The following is an 18,120-nucleotide window of genomic DNA, read 5'->3' as shown; positions in this document are numbered from 1 at the left end:
TGTAACCCATACCTTGTCATGTGACTGGCTGTTGATGCCCATTTCTGAAGATTCTTGGTAAACCTAGAGCCATGTGACCTGTACCTTGGCACTTGTAATGTGACTGGATTTGAAACCTATCCCTGAATATTCTTAATAGAAACCATGTGACTCGTACCTTGGCACTTTTCTTGTGATTGGCTGTTGATACCAGTCCCTTAAGGTTCTTAGGAGTAGCGGTCAGGTGACCTGTACCTTGGCACTTATGTGAGTGGCACTTGGTGCCAGCCCCCGAAGAGTCTTCGTAAGCATAGAGGCCATGTGATTTGTACCTTGGCACTTGCCATGTCAATGACTATTGATGCCAATCCCTGAGGATTCTTACTATGGCTAGAGACCCTGTGACCCATACCTTGGCACTCTTCATGTGACTGTCTATTGATGGCCAATCCCTGAAAATTTAGTATGAGTAGTAAAGACCTTGTGACCCATGCCTTGTCATGTGACTGGCTGTTGATGGCCAGCCCCTAGAGATTTTTAGCAAGGGTAGAGACCATGTGGCCCATACCTTTGGCACTTGTCATGTGACTTGCTATTGATGGTCAATCCCTGAAGATTTAGTAGGAGTAAAAGACCTTGTGACCCACATTTTGTCATGTGACTGTCTGATTGTCAATCCCTGAAGATTTAGTAGGAGTAGTAAAGACCTTGTTACCTATACCTTGTCATGTGACTGGCTGTTGATGCCCATTTCTGAAGATTCTTGGTAAACATAGAGCCATGTGACCTGTACCTTGGCACTTGTCATGTGATTGGATTTTAAAACTTGTCCCTGAATATTCGTAGTAGAAACCATGTGACTTGTACCTTGGCACTTGTCATGTGACTGACTGTTGATGCCAATCCCTGAAGATTCTTAAGGGTAGATACCGTTGGCACTTGACATGTGATTGGCCATTGAAACTAATCCTGTAGACTGTTAATGAGTAAATGAGTAGAGACCATGTAACCTATACCTTAGCTTATGTCGTGTGACTGACTATTGATAGTCAATCCCTGAAGATATTTAGTATGAGTAGGAACCATGACCTGCACCTTCACAATTGTCTTGAAGCCAGTCCCTGAAGATTCTCCGTACAGAGCATGTGACCCATATCTTGGCACTCGTCAGATGATTGGCTGTTGTTGCCAGTCCCTTAAGATTTTTAGTAGGAGTAGAGGTCATGTGACCCGTACCTTGGCACTTATTTGAGTGGCAATTGGTGCCAGCCCCCGGGGATTCTTGGCATGCATAGAGACCATGTGACCATTACCTTGGCACTCGTCATGTGACTGGCTGTTGAAACCAATCCCTGAAGATTCTTATTAGAAACCATGTGACCCATATCTTGGCACTCGTCATGTGACTGGCTGTTGAAACCAATCCCTGAAGATTCTTATTAGAGACCATGTGACCCATACCTTGGCACTCATGTGACCAGCTGTTGAAGCCAATCCCTGAAGATTCTTATTAGAGACCATGTGCCCATACCTTGGCACTCGTCATGTGACTGGCTACTAAGAATCTTCAGGGACTGGCTTCAACAGCCAGTCACATGACGAGTGCCAATGTATGGGTCACATGGTTTCTACTAAGAATCTTCAGGGACTGGCTTCAACAGCTGGTTACATGTTGAGTGCCAAGGTATGAATCACATGGTCTCTACTAAGAATCTTAAGGGAGTGGCTTTATCGGAGACCATGTGATTCATACCTTGGCACTCAACATGTAACCAGCTGTTGAAGCCAATCCCTGAAGATTCTTAATAGAAACCATGTGACCCATGCCTTGGCACTCCTTATGTGACTGGCTGTTGAAGCCAGTCCCTGAAGATTCTTCGTAGAGACCATGTGACCCATACCTTGGCCCTCGTCATGTGACCAGCTGTTAAAGCCAGTCTCTGAAGATTCTTAGTAGAGACCATGTGACCCATGCCTTGGCACTCATCATGTGACCAGCTGTTGAAGCCAGTCCCTGAAGATTCTTAGTAGAAACCATGTGACCCATGCCTTGGCACTCGTCATGTGACCAGCTGTTGAAGCCAGTTCCTGAAGATTCTTCGTACAGACCATGTGACCCATACATTGGCACTCGTCATGTGACCAGCTGTTGAATCCAGTTCCTGAAGATTCTTAGTACAGACCATGTGACCCATACATTGGCACTCATCATGTGACCAGCTGTTGAAGCCAATCCCTGAAGATTCTTAGTAGAAACCATGTGACCCATACCTTGGCACTCGTCATGTGACCAGCTGTTGAAGCCAGTTCCTGAAGATTCTTAGTACAGACCATGTGACCCATACATTGGCACTCGTTATGTGACTGGCGGCTGAAGCCAGTCCCTGAAGGTTCTTCATAGAAACCATGTGACCTCATGCCTTGGCACTCCTCATGTGACCGCCTGTTAAAGCCAGTCCCTGAAGATTCTTAGTAGAGACCATGTGACCCATACATTGGCACTCGTCATGTGACTGGCGGCTGAAGCTAGTCCCTGAAGATTCTTAGTAGAAACCATGTGACCCCATACATTGGCACTCAACAGCCGGTCACATGACGAGTGCCAAGGTATGAATCGCATGGTCTCTACGAAGAACCTTAAGTAACTGGCTTTATCAGAGACCATGTGATTCATATCTTGGCAGTCAACATGTAACCAGCTGTTGAAGCTAGTAGAGACCATGTGACCCATACATTGGCACTTGTCATGTGACCGGCTGTTGAAGCCAATCCCTGAAGATTCTTAATAGAAACCATGTGACCCATGCATTGGCACTCGTCATATGACTGGCAGGCAGGGAGCTTGAGTCTCTGAACTTTTTCTGACTCTCATTAGCATTTAAAGACCAGGGAGAGGGTGAATATTTGACTTTAGGTGACTTTAATGGCTGACTGTAGTAAGAACACAGCGAGCGTTGAAGGCGCAGAGTCGCTTTGTCGGGCTGATTACAGATGAACTGCAGAAGAAACGATGGATTTACAAGGCAGAGATCCTTTGAAGTGCAAACAAGGGGGAAGAGATGGTGAAAAAGATGCAAATTGGACCCGTGCCATCAAATATAATGCAGATTGAGTGATAGAGACTCGTGTCCCCCTGAGAGGAGAGAACCCAGCACCAGACATCAGGCAGCCCAGAGGCATTGCAGCACTGGAGTCATGGGTTCAGATCCCACCAGGAATGATGGTTACCACTGCATACTACAATTCACCAATATACATGTAGAGACATTAGAGTGTAAGCTCCTCTGGTACAGAGACTGATGTGATTGGCTCAGTGATCTCTATACAGCACTACGGTATATGTCAGAGCTATATAAATGTATAATAATAGTTTGTGACTGACTGAGGGGGGAGGGGCATTAGAGTGTAAGCTCCTGTGGTGCAGCTACTGTAAATAAATGTATTATGAAAGGGATCTATGGGGGTAGGATATGCTCTCAGCGGATGTCTAGCTGGTAGGATTGTGTCTGTATTCCAGTATGAGACGCTCGGTAAACACCAGCAGCTGGGATCAGTGTGGGGAACAATAGTCATTGTGGTGTCCTTACAATAACTGACATCGGACATTTCCATAAGAGGAGTTTCCAGGGATCTGTGTACAATGGAAGGTCTCCTCTGATTTCCATGCTGTGCGGAGAGTCATCCCTTTCAGCAGTTGTCTGTTGATTGCTGTGTAAATATTTGCATTCAGGAGATGGATCTGTGTGCAATGTATCCTCTAATAATAATAATGGCGGTGTGCAATGTATTCTCCTCTAATAATAATGGCGGTGGTGTCTATGGAGGAGATCTGTGTGCAATGTATTCTCCTCTAATAATGATGGCGGTGGTGTCTATGGAGGAGATCCGAGGATCAGATGTTTTTCATCCCAGAGACTTTTCATTTTATACAGATTAGTGAGAGGCGCTGGTCCCAAAATGACATATCTGGATTCTGGGTTCTATTGACATGTTATTTATTTATTTATTTCAGGTACTGATTCTGTAACTCCACATTGCTCAACCTTTTATTTTTCATTTGCAGCGCTCTATAGAAGTATGCAAAATACGTAACTGAGCCTGGGGCGATGCACACAACCACCTTGATGAACATAACTTCACAACAGAGGTTCCCCCTTCACATTGGAGTGGGCCCCTTCCCCCCCCCCCGGTTGCATTGGAGTGGGCCCCTTCCCCCCCCCCCCGGTTGCATTGGAGTGGGCCCCTCCCCCCCCTGGTTGCATTGGAGTGGGCCCCTCCCCCCCCTGGTTGCATTGGAGTGGGCCCCTCCCCCCCCTGGTTGCATTGGAGTGGGCCCCTCCCCCCCTGGTTGCATTGGAGTGGGCCCCTCCCCCCCCTGGTTGCATTGGAGTGGGCCCCTCCCCCCCCTGGTTGCATTGGAGTGGGCCCCTCCCCCCCCTGGTTGCATTGGAGTGGGCCCCTCCCCCCCCTGGTTGCATTGGAGTGGGCCCCTCCCCCCCCTGGTTGCATTGGAGTGGGCCCCTCCCCCCCCTGGTTGCATTGGAGTGGGCCCCTCCCCCCCTGGTTGCATTGGAGTGGGCCCCTTTCCCCCCCCCTGGTTGCATTGGAGTGGGCCCCTTTCCCCCCCCCCTGGTTGCATTGGAGTGGGCCCCTTTCCCCCCCCCTGGTTGCATTGGAGTGGGCCCCTTTCCCCCCCCCTGGTTGCATTGGAGTGGGCCCCTTTCCCCCCCCCCCTGGTTGCATTGGAGTGGGCCCCTCCCCCCCCTGGTTGCATTGGAGTGGGCCCCTCCCCCCCCTGGTTGCATTGGAGTGGGCCCCTCCCCCCCCTGGTTGCATTGGAGTGGGCCCCTCCCCCCCGGTTGCATTGGAGTGGGCCCCTCCCCCCGGTTGCATTGGAGTGGGCCCCTCCCCCCGGTTGCATTGGAGTGGGCCCCTCCCCCCCCGGTTGCATTGGAGTGGGCCCCTCCCCCCCCGGTTGCATTGGAGTGGGCCCCCCCCCCCCCGGTTGCATTGGAGTGGGCCCCTCCCCCCCCCGGTTGCATTGGAGTGGGCCCCTCCCCCCCTGGTTGCATTGGAGTGTGGGCCCCTTCCCCCCCCCCCCCCGGTTGCATTGGAGTGTGGGCCCCTTCCCCCCCCCCCGGTTGCATTGGAGTGTGGGCCCCTTCCCCCCCCCCCCCCCGGTTGCATTGGAGTGTGGGCCCCTTCCCCCCCCCCCCCCGGTTGCATTGGAGTGTGGGCCCCTTCCCCCCCCCCCCCGGTTGCATTGGAGTGTGGGCCCCTTCCCCCCCCCCCCCCGGTTGCATTGGAGTGTGGGCCCCTCCCCCCCCCCCCCGGTTGCATTGGAGTGTGGGCCCCTCCCCCCCCCCCCGGTTGCATTGGAGTGTGGGCCCCTCCCCCCCCCCCCCCCCCGGTTGCATTGGAGTGTGGGCCCCTTTCCCCCCCCCCGGTTGCATTGGAGTGTGGGCCCCTTTCCCCCCCCGGTTGCATTGGAGTGTGGGCCCCTTTCCCCCCCCGGTTGCATTGGAGTGTGGGCCCCTTTCCCCCCCCGGTTGCATTGGAGTGTGGGCCCCTTCCCCCCCCCCCCGGTTGCATTGGAGGGTTGGCCCCCTTTCTCCCAATATATCTTTTTCCCAATCGCATCAGAGTCTCGTAGTCAAAGAACCCCCAGTTACATTTCCCTCCAGCAGCACAGCAATGGGTGGGAGGTGGAGGAGTTCAGTAGGAGGTGGACCTCTGTCTTCTTAATGCTGGGGACAGCCCTGCATGTGGTGTGCCCTGGAGCAGAGCCATGCTTGCCATTGTGTTGGCGAGGTGGCTGCTATGGCCATAGCAATGAGTGGTGCTGTACCTCCTGGCACTAGAGCGTCATTGGTTGGTAGTGTGGGTGGCCCACCTGCCCACACCATGGCAACCCATGATGGTGTAACACCTTGTGTGACTTGCATAGCGTTATGTTAGTACAATGTTTTTGGTACAGTTTGGAAGCATGGTGGGTGACCATATAACCTCATGTCTGCTCCAGAGTCTCACACAGGACATACAAGATGGATGTCCTCAATCCCAACACGGGAGCAGTGATTGGTCCAATTTACTCGTAGTGTCCTGATCAGTCCTTGGCCAAAATGTAGCTGACCAAGTAACACGAGTGTGGCCTCAGGGAGGGTGGAATCCACACACTGCATATATGCTACCATGGGGGGGGGGGGGGTTAAGGTATTCCGATATTCAACAACGTGCAACAATGTACCCCATCAGAGAATACACAGGCGATTAAGCAACTGCTGTTTGTCTGAGGTTAGATGAGGGGCGTGGCTGTGATGAGGGGCGTGGCTATTACTCTGCTCTGCCAGCATAGAGCCCTGCACAGAGAGAACAGAAAGCGGCATTTTTACAGAGAAAAATATATTTTAAGGCATTTCCAAGTAAAAAAATGGCCACAAATCAGAACATGTGTGGGGTAGAGGAGGACAAGGGAGAGATGGAGGGGAAAGACTTCAATTGGTTACTTTACAGAATTGTGGATCTGGCGCCTAGGTTATCAATAGTTACAAGAAAAAAAGAGGGGGTTTATTTATTATTTATCACAGCTGATAACTATCTGCAGGTGTACCAAACATCCGAGTATGATGAGAAAATCAGTCAGCTCAGATCTACACTCCCCTAGTTGATGAAGTGGGAATAATTAAATAAATTATCCCCTATTATATCAAGAAACAATTTCCTTGTGCTCCATCCTTAAGTGTTAGAGCAACTATTGTAAGCAATTATTAGAACCACTTAAGCCCCGGAGGATTTGGCTGCTCAAAGACCAGGGCCTATTTTGCGATTCAGCACTGCGTGATTTTAACGGACAATTGCGCGGTTGTGCGACGCTGTACCCAAATGAAATTGACGTCCTTTTTTTTCCCACAAACAGAGATTTCTTTTGGTGGTATTTTATCACCTGTGCAATTTTTTTTTTTTTTTTGCTATAAAAATAAAAAGAGCGACAATTTTGAAAAAATAACAATATTACATTTTTTTTATATGAAATTCCCCAAAAGAAAAATGTAAAAATTAAAATTTAACATTTTAGGCCAATTTGTTTTCGGCTACATATTTTTGGTAAAAAAAATCATAATAAGTGTATTTTGATTGGTTTTCCGCAAAAGTTATCGCATCTACTAACTATGGGAAATATTTATGTAATTTTTTTTTTATCGAGTAATGGCGGCAATCTGCGATTTTTTTTTTTTTTTTTGTGGCACTTCGACATTGCGGTGGACAGATCGGACCCTTGACTGACATTTTTGACACTTTTGGGGTTACCAGTGACATTACTACAGTAATCAGTGCTATACATATGCACTGTTACTGTAAAAATGACACTGGCAGGGAATGGGGTTAACTTTATTAAATGTGTCCCTAGGGGCGTGCTTCTAACTGTAAAGGGGCGGGGGTTGTGATGTAACAATAGAGACATACGATCCTACATAGCAGGATCGTATGATCTCTGCAGTTACACCAGGGAGAATGACAGACGGCTTTGTTTACATCAGCTGCCTGCCTTTCTTCCTCTCTAGCAGGAGATCGCGAGTGACCGGGGGACATCGGAGCCACCGGTCACTCGCGCGGGGATGCAGGGGAAAGAGCCAGGGCGGGAGCGCGCCCGCCCCCTACAGGCTCCTGGGCGAGCGACGTAGTACTAAATCACTTTGCCCAGGAGGGGCTGACTGCTGCAGTAAATATACTTGCGGCGGTCGGCAAGTGGATAAACAATCTCTCCCATGAAGGTGTGATGAATAAGTGCCACAAGAAAAATTAATATTACATATAAAAAAAATACAATCATTAACTACAAATTCATACAGTGCATGACAAATCTATATTGTGAATCCAAAATCAACATCTTCCCTTCCTCTTCCGCTCCGCGAGGACGTCGAATGACGAAACTATTCGGGCGGAGCTAGAACGCTGGACATCACCGCGCATGTCAGAATCACGCTCGCAGCTTTGGAGTGACAGCCGGAGGTGATATGGATACATTTTACAAAAAAACGTGTGATCCTTCGTGTCGGGTGGACACTTTTTTTTAAAGTGTGAGTGATTGTCATGGTCTTACCTTCTTGCTGTTCTCCTTCGTTTGACATGTGCTGGCGGCCATCTTGGTTTCTGGGTTTCTTGTAGCCTCCCACCCTGCGGCTCCTCCTTCCCACTGGGAGGAGCTGGATGCCTAGCTCATATATATAGGAGGTCTGTGGCTTCAGTTCCCTGCTTGGTCCTCCTGTGTTCACATGCTTCTAAGACTGCTGCTGCTTCTGGTTCCTGTTCCTGGCTTCGTCTGACTACCCTGCTGGTTCCTGATCCTGGCTTCGTCTGACTACCCTGCTGGTTCCTGATCCTGGCTTCGTCTGACTACCCTGCTGGTTCCTGACCCCTGGCTTCGCAAAAGACTCTGCATCAGTTTCGCCATCCGTTTGGACTTTTGCTTTACAGCTTGTTTTTCAATAAAGCTTTCTTATTTTCACTTATCTGTTGTTGTACGTCTGGTTCATGGTTCCGTGACATTAGGACCAAGCCATGAATTCTGACGGTACAGGGCCATCCTCGCTACCCTCGCTGGTTGCCAGACTTGATCAGCAGGATCACCTGTTGGGTCAGTTCGCCGTGGCGTTGCAAACCCTGCTTGAACGCACGGCTCATTTCGCTCCCGTTGCCGATGGGTCGGTTGTCGCTCCTGGGCCCGCTCCTACCGCCGCTCCGGTTGTTGCGCCAGAGTCTACCCCGACACCTGTTGTTGCGCCTGCGGTGTTTTGGGGTATGTCCGGTTCTGCCCCCCTTCCACAGCGCTTTGTGGGAGAGCCAACTCAGTGCCGAGGTTTCCTTAACCAGGTGGGCATTTATTTCGAGTTGCTGCCACATGCCTTTCCTACTGAGAGATCAAAGGTGGGCTTCTTAATCTCGCTGCTCTCGGACAAGGCCTTGGCCTGGGCCAGCCCTTTATGGGAGAACAACAATCCGGTGGTTGCCGAGTTTTCCGGTTTTGTTGCTTCTCTTCGGAAGGTATTCGATGTGCCGGCTCGTGCTGCCTCTGCTGCGAAGCTCCTTATGTCCATCAGACAGGGTTCACGATCCGTAGCTGAATACGCCATTGAGTTTCGTACCCTGGCAGCAGAGGTGGGCTGGAATAATGAGGCTCTGGTCGCTGCTTTCTCTCATGGTCTCTCGGATGCCTTGAAGGATGAGGTTGCAGCTAAGGACCTACCAGTGGAGCTTGAGTCTCTTATTTCTTTCCTGATTTTGATTGACACCAGACTCAGGGAGAGACCTTCCTTTAAGGAGAGTCTGCGGAGGCCTCCTAACAGATTGGCGCCTACCTTTGTTGTCCCACCCGTGCCTCCCTCTCCTCCCACGCCTCCTGGGGATGACTTGTCTGGGGGTGAACCCATGCAGCTGGGGTTTGCTCGCCTGTCCGAGGGGGAGAGGGTACTCCGGAGACGCGAGGGCCGATGCATGTACTGTGGTCTCGGTGGGCATTTTCGGTTGGCATGTCCGAACCGTCCGGGAAACGCTCGCACCTGAGATCCTGTCGGGGGCAGATCTTGGGTGGAGTCTCCTCGTCCCCGGTTTCCCGTGTTGACAAACCACTGATCACTGTTGTCCTCTCCTGGGTCGGGGGCTCGGTGACGACCCAGGCGTTGGTGGACTCTGGTGCTGGTGGTTTGTTCATTGATAGTGTGTTCGCTGCCGCCAATTCCATTCCTCTGCAGGCTCGAGGTTCTCCTCTGGCTCTTGAGGCGATAGACGGCAGACCCCTTCTGCCGCCACACGTGACTCATGAGACCCTTCCAGTGGGGTTAGCCATTGGTGCCGTCCACAGAGAGTCTGTCTGCTTCCAGGTTATTTCGTCTCCACACTACTCGGTGGTCTTGGGGTACCCCTGGCTCCAGAAGCATAATCCGATTTTCGATTGGAGATCGGCCGAGATCCTCTCGTGGTCACCGCAGTGTGGGGCTAGTTGCATCCATGGGCCTGTCAAGTTGCTGTGTACTTCCTCGGACTCTCTTGCCCCCTGAATACGAGGAGTACCGGGATGTATTCGATAAGGTGCGCGCGGTTGCCCTACCTCCGCACCGCCCATACGATTGTGCCATCGAGTTACAATCTGGTGCCGTTCCTCCTCGTGGCAAAGTCTATCCACTGTCGGTAGCGGAGAATGAGGCCATGGAGGAGTACGTGAGGGAGGCGCTTTCACGCGGACACATTCGCAAATCCTCGTCCCCGGCAGGGGCTGGATTTTTCTTTGTGAAAAAGAAGGGCGGTGAGTTGAGGCCTTGCATCGATTACAGGGGTCTCAATCGCATCACGATCAAGAACGCTTACCCGATACCCTTGATTTCCGAGCTGTTCGATCGCCTTAAAGGGGCCACGGTCTTTACCAAACTCGACCTGAGGGCGGCATATAACCTCGTAAGGATCAAGGCGGGCGATGAGTGGAAGACCGCGTTTAACACCAGGACCGGTCATTATGAATCCTTGGTTATGCCCTTTGGGCTGTGCAATGCGCCCGCAGTCTTTCAGGAATTCATCAACGATGTTTTCCGTGACCTGTTGCAGCAGTGTGTGGTGGTCTATTTGGATGACATCTTGGTATATTCTGAGTCCATGGAGACCCACATTCTGGATGTCAAACGAGTGTTGCAACGGTTACGAGAGAACAAGCTGTTCGGTAAGCTTGAGAAATGCGAATTTCACCGATCCCAGGTAACCTTCTTAGGTTACATCATTTCCGCTGAGGGGTTCTCCATGGATCCTGAGAAGGTTTCGGCTGTCTTACAGTGGCCCCAGCCCAGTGGTCTTCGCTCCCTGCAGCGCTTTTTGGGCTTCGCCAATTATTATCGGAAGTTCATCGGGGACTTTTCCATGCTAGCCAAGCCTCTCACGGATCTGACCAGGAAGGGCAGTAATTCCCAGGTCTGGCCGCCCGAGGCCATCCGAGCTTTTGAGGCTCTAAAGTCCGCCTTTGTGTCAGCTCTGATTCTGTCGCATCCCAACCCTGGGTTGCCCTTTGTCCTCGAGGTGGACGCGTCTGAGACGGGAGTAGGCGCCCTTCTGTCTCAGCGTAGAACACTAGAGGGTCCTCTGCTTCCTTGTGGGTTTTACTCCCGGAAACTGTCTTCCGCGGAGTGCAATTACCAGATTGGTGACAGGGAGTTATTGGCCATCGTGCAGGCTCTTAAAGAATGGAGGCACTTGCTCGAGGGTTCGGTGGTTCCGGTCCTCATCCTGACGGACCACAAGAATCTGACCTACCTCTCTGAGGCCAAGAGATTGACACCACGTCAGGCCAGATGGGCTCTGTTCTTGTCACGTTTTAATTACGTGGTCTCCTACCTACCCGGTTCCAAGAACATCAGGGCGGATGCCTTATCACGGCAGTACTCCGACCTGTCCAGGGAGGAGTCGATTCCGACTTCGGTCATACCTCCGAACCAGATCCTGGCCGCCATTCGCACCAGCCTGACCTCCCCCCTGGGTGAGCAGATTTTGGCGGCTCAATCTGGTGCTCCCTCTGGGAGACCCAACGGCAGATGTTTTGTGCCTGAGGAGTTGCGCACTCGGTTGTTGCGAACCTACCATAACTCCAAGACCGCGGGGCATCCTGGAAAGAATCGGCTGTCCTGGGCTGTTTCACGTCTGTTCTGGTGGCCTTCCCTACGTTCCGACATCGCTGCATATGTAGCGGCATGCTCCGTTTGTGCCCAGAGTAAGTCTCCTCGGCACCTTCCGTTGGGCCTTCTGCAACCCTTAGCCACCGGGGAACGCCCATGGTCACACCTGGGGATGGATTTCATTGTGGACCTCCCTGCATCCCAAGGCCATACGGTCATTCTCATGATTGTGGATCGGTTTTCCAAAATGTGCCACTGTGTTCCTCTCAAGAAGTTACCCTCTGCACAGGAGTTGGCCACGATTTTTGCCAGGGAGGTCTTCCGGTTGCACGGTTTGCCCAAGGAGATTGTGTCGGATCGGGGGAGTCAGTTTGTGTCCAGGTTCTGGCGCGCCTTTTGCTCCCAGTTGGGGATTCATCTCTCCTTCTCCTCGGCCTACCACCCTCAGTCCAATGGGGCCGCAGAACGATCCAATCAGGCCTTGGAGCAATTCCTTCATTGCTATGTCTCCGATCACCAAGACAATTGGGTTGACCTCCTGCCTTGGGCTGAGTTTGCCAGGAACACGGCGGTGAACTCTTCCTCTGGGACGTCTCCCTTCATGGCCAACTATGGGTTCCAACCTGCCGTGTTACCGGAGGTATTCTCTCCCCAGGATATTCCGGCTGTGGAGGATCACCTTTCCGTCCTACGTGCTTCTTGGGTACAGATCCAGAGGTCCCTTGAGGTCTCTGCGCAGCGCCAGAGACTCCAGGCTGATCGCAGACGAGCGCCTGCTCCTTCCTACCAGGCTGGAGACCGTGTATGGTTGTCCACCCGCAACCTCAACCTTCGAGTGCCCACTCCCAAGCTGGCGCCTCGCTTTGTTGGTCCCTTCCGAGTGCTTCGCAGGGTAAACCCGGTAGCCTATGCCCTTGCGCTTCCTCCTGGCATGCGGATCTCCAACGTGTTTCATGTCTCCCTGTTGAAGCCACTGGTGTGTAATCGTTTCACTTCCTCGGTTCCTCGGCCTCGTCCGGTCCGAGTGGGCAATCGTGAGGAGTATGAGGTGAGCAATATCCTGGACTCACGCCTGGTCCGCGGTCGGGTGCAGTTTTTGGTTCATTGGCGTGGTTATGGTCCAGAGGAGCGTTCCTGGGTTCCCTCCGCAGATGTCCATGCTCCTGCCTTGCTCCGAGCCTTCCACGCACGCTTCCCTTAGAAACCGTTCTTTACTCCGCGGAGGAGGGGCCCTTGAGGGGGAGGTACTGTCATGGTCTTACCTTCTTGCTGTTCTCCTTCGTTTGACATGTGCTGGCGGCCATCTTGGTTTCTGGGTTTCTTGTAGCCTCCCACCCTGCGGCTCCTCCTTCCCACTGGGAGGAGCTGGATGCCTAGCTCATATATATAGGAGGTCTGTGGCTTCAGTTCCCTGCTTGGTCCTCCTGTGTTCACATGCTTCTAAGACTGCTGCTGCTTCTGGTTCCTGTTCCTGGCTTCGTCTGACTACCCTGCTGGTTCCTGATCCTGGCTTCGTCTGACTACCCTGCTGGTTCCTGACCCCTGGCTTCGCAAAAGACTCTGCATCAGTTTCGCCATCCGTTTGGACTTTTGCTTTACAGCTTGTTTTTCAATAAAGCTTTCTTATTTTCACTTATCTGTTGTTGTACGTCTGGTTCATGGTTCCGTGACAGTGATACAATTGTGATAGAGTGTTTATGGATTTACGCTGTGTGGATTCTCCTTTCTTCTTAAAATGACATTCTTCCATACATCTCTATGAGAGATCCTGATTATCTTCTTCTGGACTGCCCGCCGCAGCCCCTCCTGCACGAACCGATCTAGCCCTACGTCGGTCACGCGCCTGCTGCTAGGGGGCAGCGGCTCCGATTGCCGCTGGGTGTTATCTGATGTATTATTCATGTATATATATATATATATATATATATATATATATATATATATATATTTTTTTTTTTTTTTTTATTTCCTTTTTTCTTTTTTGTTTACTTCTTTTCTCTAATGTACAGAGATATGGCTAATGTGGAGATATGCAAGATCTGATTTAGTTGTTTGCTTGAATTTAAAGTCTTTAACATTCATATTTTGTTTTTTTTTTCATATTTTGCTTTTTGGCATAAAAAAAAAAAAAAATAAATAAATAAATGTTGTTTCTATATTACCCGGGGACACTAATGAACACAAATTTTGATTCAGGTTATTGAAAAGTACGTGAGACAAGTTCTGATGGTGTTGGTAACCAATCGGCTTCTGCCTTTTCATATTTTCCGCACCACTTCGGAAAAAGAAAATGTAAAAGCTGATTGGCTGCTCCAGTTGAATCAACACTTTTTTTTTATTACTCCCCCCCCCCCCCCCACCCCCAATATTAGATATTTGTGACGCACAGGATACAATGTTGATTTACCAGGGATTTTGTAGGAGCTGATTTAGAGTTGTGATTTCATTTATTGGACATAGAAGACCCTTCCTCCATTCACTGCCTAAATGGGGCAAAAAATCAGGATCAAGAATGGCATTGTTTTTTCCACGCCCAGTCTCTTCGCAGAACCCTCCAAGGGTTAACACTTGTGAAGTTACAGCGGCGTATCTTATCTGTGCGTGTTCCGGACAAAGTACGATTGTATGTGGAGCGCGGGATTCTGGGGGATTCCCACCATCCTGATCCTTCTAAACTGGAGGCTGTAAAGTTGCGACTACAGGCAGGATCAGTCTACACAGGACATTACCATTGGGGGGACCGTCAGGGAACGATAGTACATTGCAACATCAGAAATCACTGCAATGGATATACAATCCGATACATTGTATACTCTTATTGAACATCCTCCAATTTCATAATCCGGACTCCCTTATTCTGGTCCAGCAGTGGTGCCCGGATTCTATATGACTGTGCACTCCAATAGGCATCAGGGTTTGACCTCGCACCATCAGTGATCAGCAATTAGTAGCAGGATCTGACACACCCCCTCTCTGATTCAGTGGCGTAGCGTGGGTTGTCAGCACCTGGGGCAAGGCAAGTAATTTGCGCCCCCTAAACCGACTTTGAGGTCACAAAAGTGTGAAAGGGGCCTTCAGTAATCAAGGTATAGTGTGCCCCCTTTCAATGCAGAGTGACCAGCGTGCCCCCTTTCAATGCAGAGTGACCAGCGTGCCCCCTTTCAATGCAGAGAAACCAGCGTGCCCCCTTTCAATGCAGAGAAACCAGCGTGCCCCCTTTCAATGCACAGTGACCAGCGTGCCCCCCTTCAATGCAGAGAGATCATCGTGCCCCCTTTCAATGCAGAATGACCAGCGTGCCCCCTTTCAATGCAGAGAGACCAGCGTGCCCCCTTTCAATGCAGAGAGACCAGCGTGCCCCCTTTCAATGCAGAGAGACCAGCGTGCCCCCTTTCAATGCAGAGTGACCAGCATGCCCCCTTTCAATGCAGAATGACCAGCGTGAGGCGGCATAGGCGAAGCTTGGCTTGCAACGCCACCCCACCCTACACCAATGGACAGGTGAGGCACAGTCCAGCCCTGCCCCGACCCGCCATTTTCAGCCATAGATGGAGGCAGCCGCAGACAGTGTGTGAACTGTGTATGTCAGAGTCAGACAGACAAAGTGACACTGCGGATGCGCCCCCCAAGATGTTGCGCCCGGTGCGGCCGGCCCCCCCTGCACCCCCCACGCTACGCCACTGCTCTGATTAGACACGCCCCATGTTTTTTCTCTGCTATACAAGTCTGTGTGAGGGGGGGGGTGTGCCTGTGCTGAGGGGGTGCGGCTGAGATGAGGGATGTTGCTGTTACTGAGCTCTGCCAGCATAGAGCACTGGAGGGGGGGGGGAGGACAAAAGCTGCATTGTTACTACAAAAAAAATATATTTTAAAGCATTTCCAAGTAAAAATCATCCCCACAATACATGGGGGTCTCTGAATGCAGTATTGACAGTACACTTTACTCTGCACCAACTTCAACAAAAGGTCTTCTGGTAATACATGGAGGGGGGGCTGAGAAAAACTATGGAAAAAAGAGGTTTGTGTCTTCAGCTGGTTTACTTTGCAGAGTTTGATTAACCAGTTTAATGTCTCCATTCTTTCTCCTCACTCTTGCTGAAGAATGTTCATGCACCTTCAGCCTTGGTGAGACCAGGGACAGACCATGATAGACCAGCAGTAGACTGAGGAAAGTGTGGGAGATGTGTGGTGGGATGGAGGGCTGAAAGACACGTTGGGTGGAGGAGGACTGAAAGACACGTGGTTGGGTGGAGGAGGACTGAAAGACACGTGGTGGGGGTGGAGGAGGCCTGAGAGATGCGTGGTGGGGGTGGAACGAGACTTGAGAGACGAGTGGTGGGGGTGGAACAAGGCTTGAGGGACACATGGTGGGGGTGGAGGAGGCTTGAGAGACACGTGGTTGGGACGGAGGAGGCCTGCGAGACATTTTGTGGGGGTGGAGGAGGACTGAAAGACGTGTGGTTGGGTGGAGGAGGGCTGAGAGACGTGTGGTGGGGGCGGAGGAGGCTTGAGACGCGTGGTGGGGGCGGAGGAGGCTTGAGACGCGTGGTGGGGGCGGAGGAGGCTTGAGACGCGTGGTGGGGGCGGAGGAGGCTTGAGACGCGTGGTGGGGGCGGAGGAGGCTTGAGACGCGTGGTGGGGGCGGAGGAGGCTTGAGACGCGTGGTGGGGGCGGAGGAGGCTTGAGACGCGTGGTGAGGGCGGAGGAGGCTTGAGACGCGTGGTGAGGGCGGAGGAGGTTTGAGACGCGTGGTGGGGGCGGAGGAGGCTTGAGACGCGTGGTGAGGGCGGAGGAGGCTTGAGACGCGTGGTGAGGGCGGAGGAGGCTTGAGACGCGTTGTGAGGGTGGAAGAGGCCTGAGAGACGCCTGGTGGGGGTGGAAGAGGCCTGAGAGACGCCTGGTGGGGGTGGAAGAGGCCTGAGAGACGCCTGGTGGGGGTGGAAGAGGCCTGAGAGACGCCTGGTGGGGGTGGAGGCGGCCTTAGAGACGCGTGGTGGGATGGAGGCCTGAGAGACGTGTGGTGGGGGTGGAGGAGGTCTGAGAGACGCCTGGTGGGGGTGGAGGCAGCCTGAGAGACGCGTGGTGGGATGGAGGCCTGAGAGACGTGTGGTGGGGGTGGAGGAGGTCTGAGAGACGCCTGGTGGGGGTGGAGGAGGCCTGAGAGACGCGTGATGGGATGGAGGCCTGAGAGACGCCTTGTGGGGGTGGAGGAGGCCTGAGAGACGCCTTGTGGGGGTGGAGGAGGCCTGAGAGACGCGTGATGGGATGGAGGCCTGAGAGACGCCTTGTGGGGGTGGAGGAGGCCTGAGAGACGCCTTGTGGGGGTGGAGGAGGCCTGAGAGACGCGTGGTGGGGGTAGAGGCGGCCTGAGAGACGTGTGGTGGCATGGAGGCCTGAGAGACGCGTGGTGGGGGTGGAGGAGGCCTGAGAGATGCCTTGTGGGGGTGGAGGAGCCCTCAGAGACGCGTGGTGGGGATGGAGGCCTTGGAGATGGATAAGGAGTCAATAGACTGTACTAATATTGGGTAATGTAGAGGGTTCTGCCTTAAGACGGGCTCCATGATGACCTCTCCTCTATCTCTTTTCTCCTCAGACCTAAACCTCCAGTTGGATCAACTTCCTCGTAATTTAACAGTCTTGGAGGGCAACAGCTTCACGGTGACGTGCCAGGTACTAAACCGCACTCTGCCGGAGTCCCGCCTGTCCCTGGAGTGGCTGGTGTGGCGGGCGGGAGAGTCGGAGAGGAGAACTCTGGCCAGATTATCCACTGAAGCCATCACTCTGCCGCCCCCCGAGGAGGAGGATAGAGGGAACCCCGACCTGCCCAGCCGTCTCTTCCTATCCCAGCCGGCTCCGGGACTCTACACCCTCACCCTTCGCACCGCCGAGGAGCAGGACAGCGGGGCCTACAGCTGCCGTGTACAGGAGTGGCTGCAGGATCCGGGGCGCCAGTGGTACAAGAGGGCCGAGGACCGATCAGCCGCCACCTACGTCAGTGTGCGACGACCCGGTGAGTGTACATTATGGACTGCCAGGGGGCGGGATCATTAGATGGGGTGCATGGGTGGAAGTTCTATAGGGGTTGAGAGTCTAAAAAAATCGCTTTATTTTCAGGACGTCACGCTGGAAATTTGTAGCGGAAATTAATTGCTGCTAGAATATATTGACATTGATTACAGCCTATAGTTGGTGTTTAAGCTTGCACTACGATGTTACATTTTAACAATTGCTGCTACTGATTGCTCTTGCTGAGTGATTTGTAGCAAAGGAAGAGATATCAAATTCACTTCCTCTTTAGTCTTTCCTCTTTCTAGAACCTTCTAACCTTCTAGATTTCCTATCTATCCAGTATTTCCTATTTTCTCACCCTCACTATCTCTCAGTATTTCCTCATCCTTCTACAAGGCTCCCATAGGCTCTTCAGGGTTGTAGATAATTTTTTCTTTTTTTTGGGGGGGGGGGGGGGGGGGGGGGGGGGATTGGAAGGCTT

The 18,120-nt window shown here is 52.1% G+C and overlaps 1 protein-coding gene across 2 annotated transcripts in view; it reads left to right on the top strand.

The window, feature by feature from the left end:
* LOC309548508 (immunoglobulin superfamily member 3-like) overlaps nucleotides 1-18,120 on the top strand; it is a 109,334-nt gene that overhangs the window by 78,976 nt on the left and 12,238 nt on the right. For both annotated transcript variants that reach the window (XM_082248462.1, XM_082248463.1), the window contains exon 9: nucleotides 17,224-17,640. In XM_082248462.1, the coding sequence (XP_082104588.1) occupies nucleotides 17,224-17,640 (417 nt within the window). The remainder of the gene's footprint in view (nucleotides 1-17,223; nucleotides 17,641-18,120) is intronic.

This window comes from Pelophylax lessonae, assembly GCF_965119305.1.
Source record: "Pelophylax lessonae genome assembly, chromosome: 2".
In the NCBI taxonomy this organism is placed as follows: Eukaryota; Metazoa; Chordata; class Amphibia; order Anura; family Ranidae; genus Pelophylax; species Pelophylax lessonae.
This window is presented reverse-complemented; position numbering and strand designations above follow the sequence as displayed.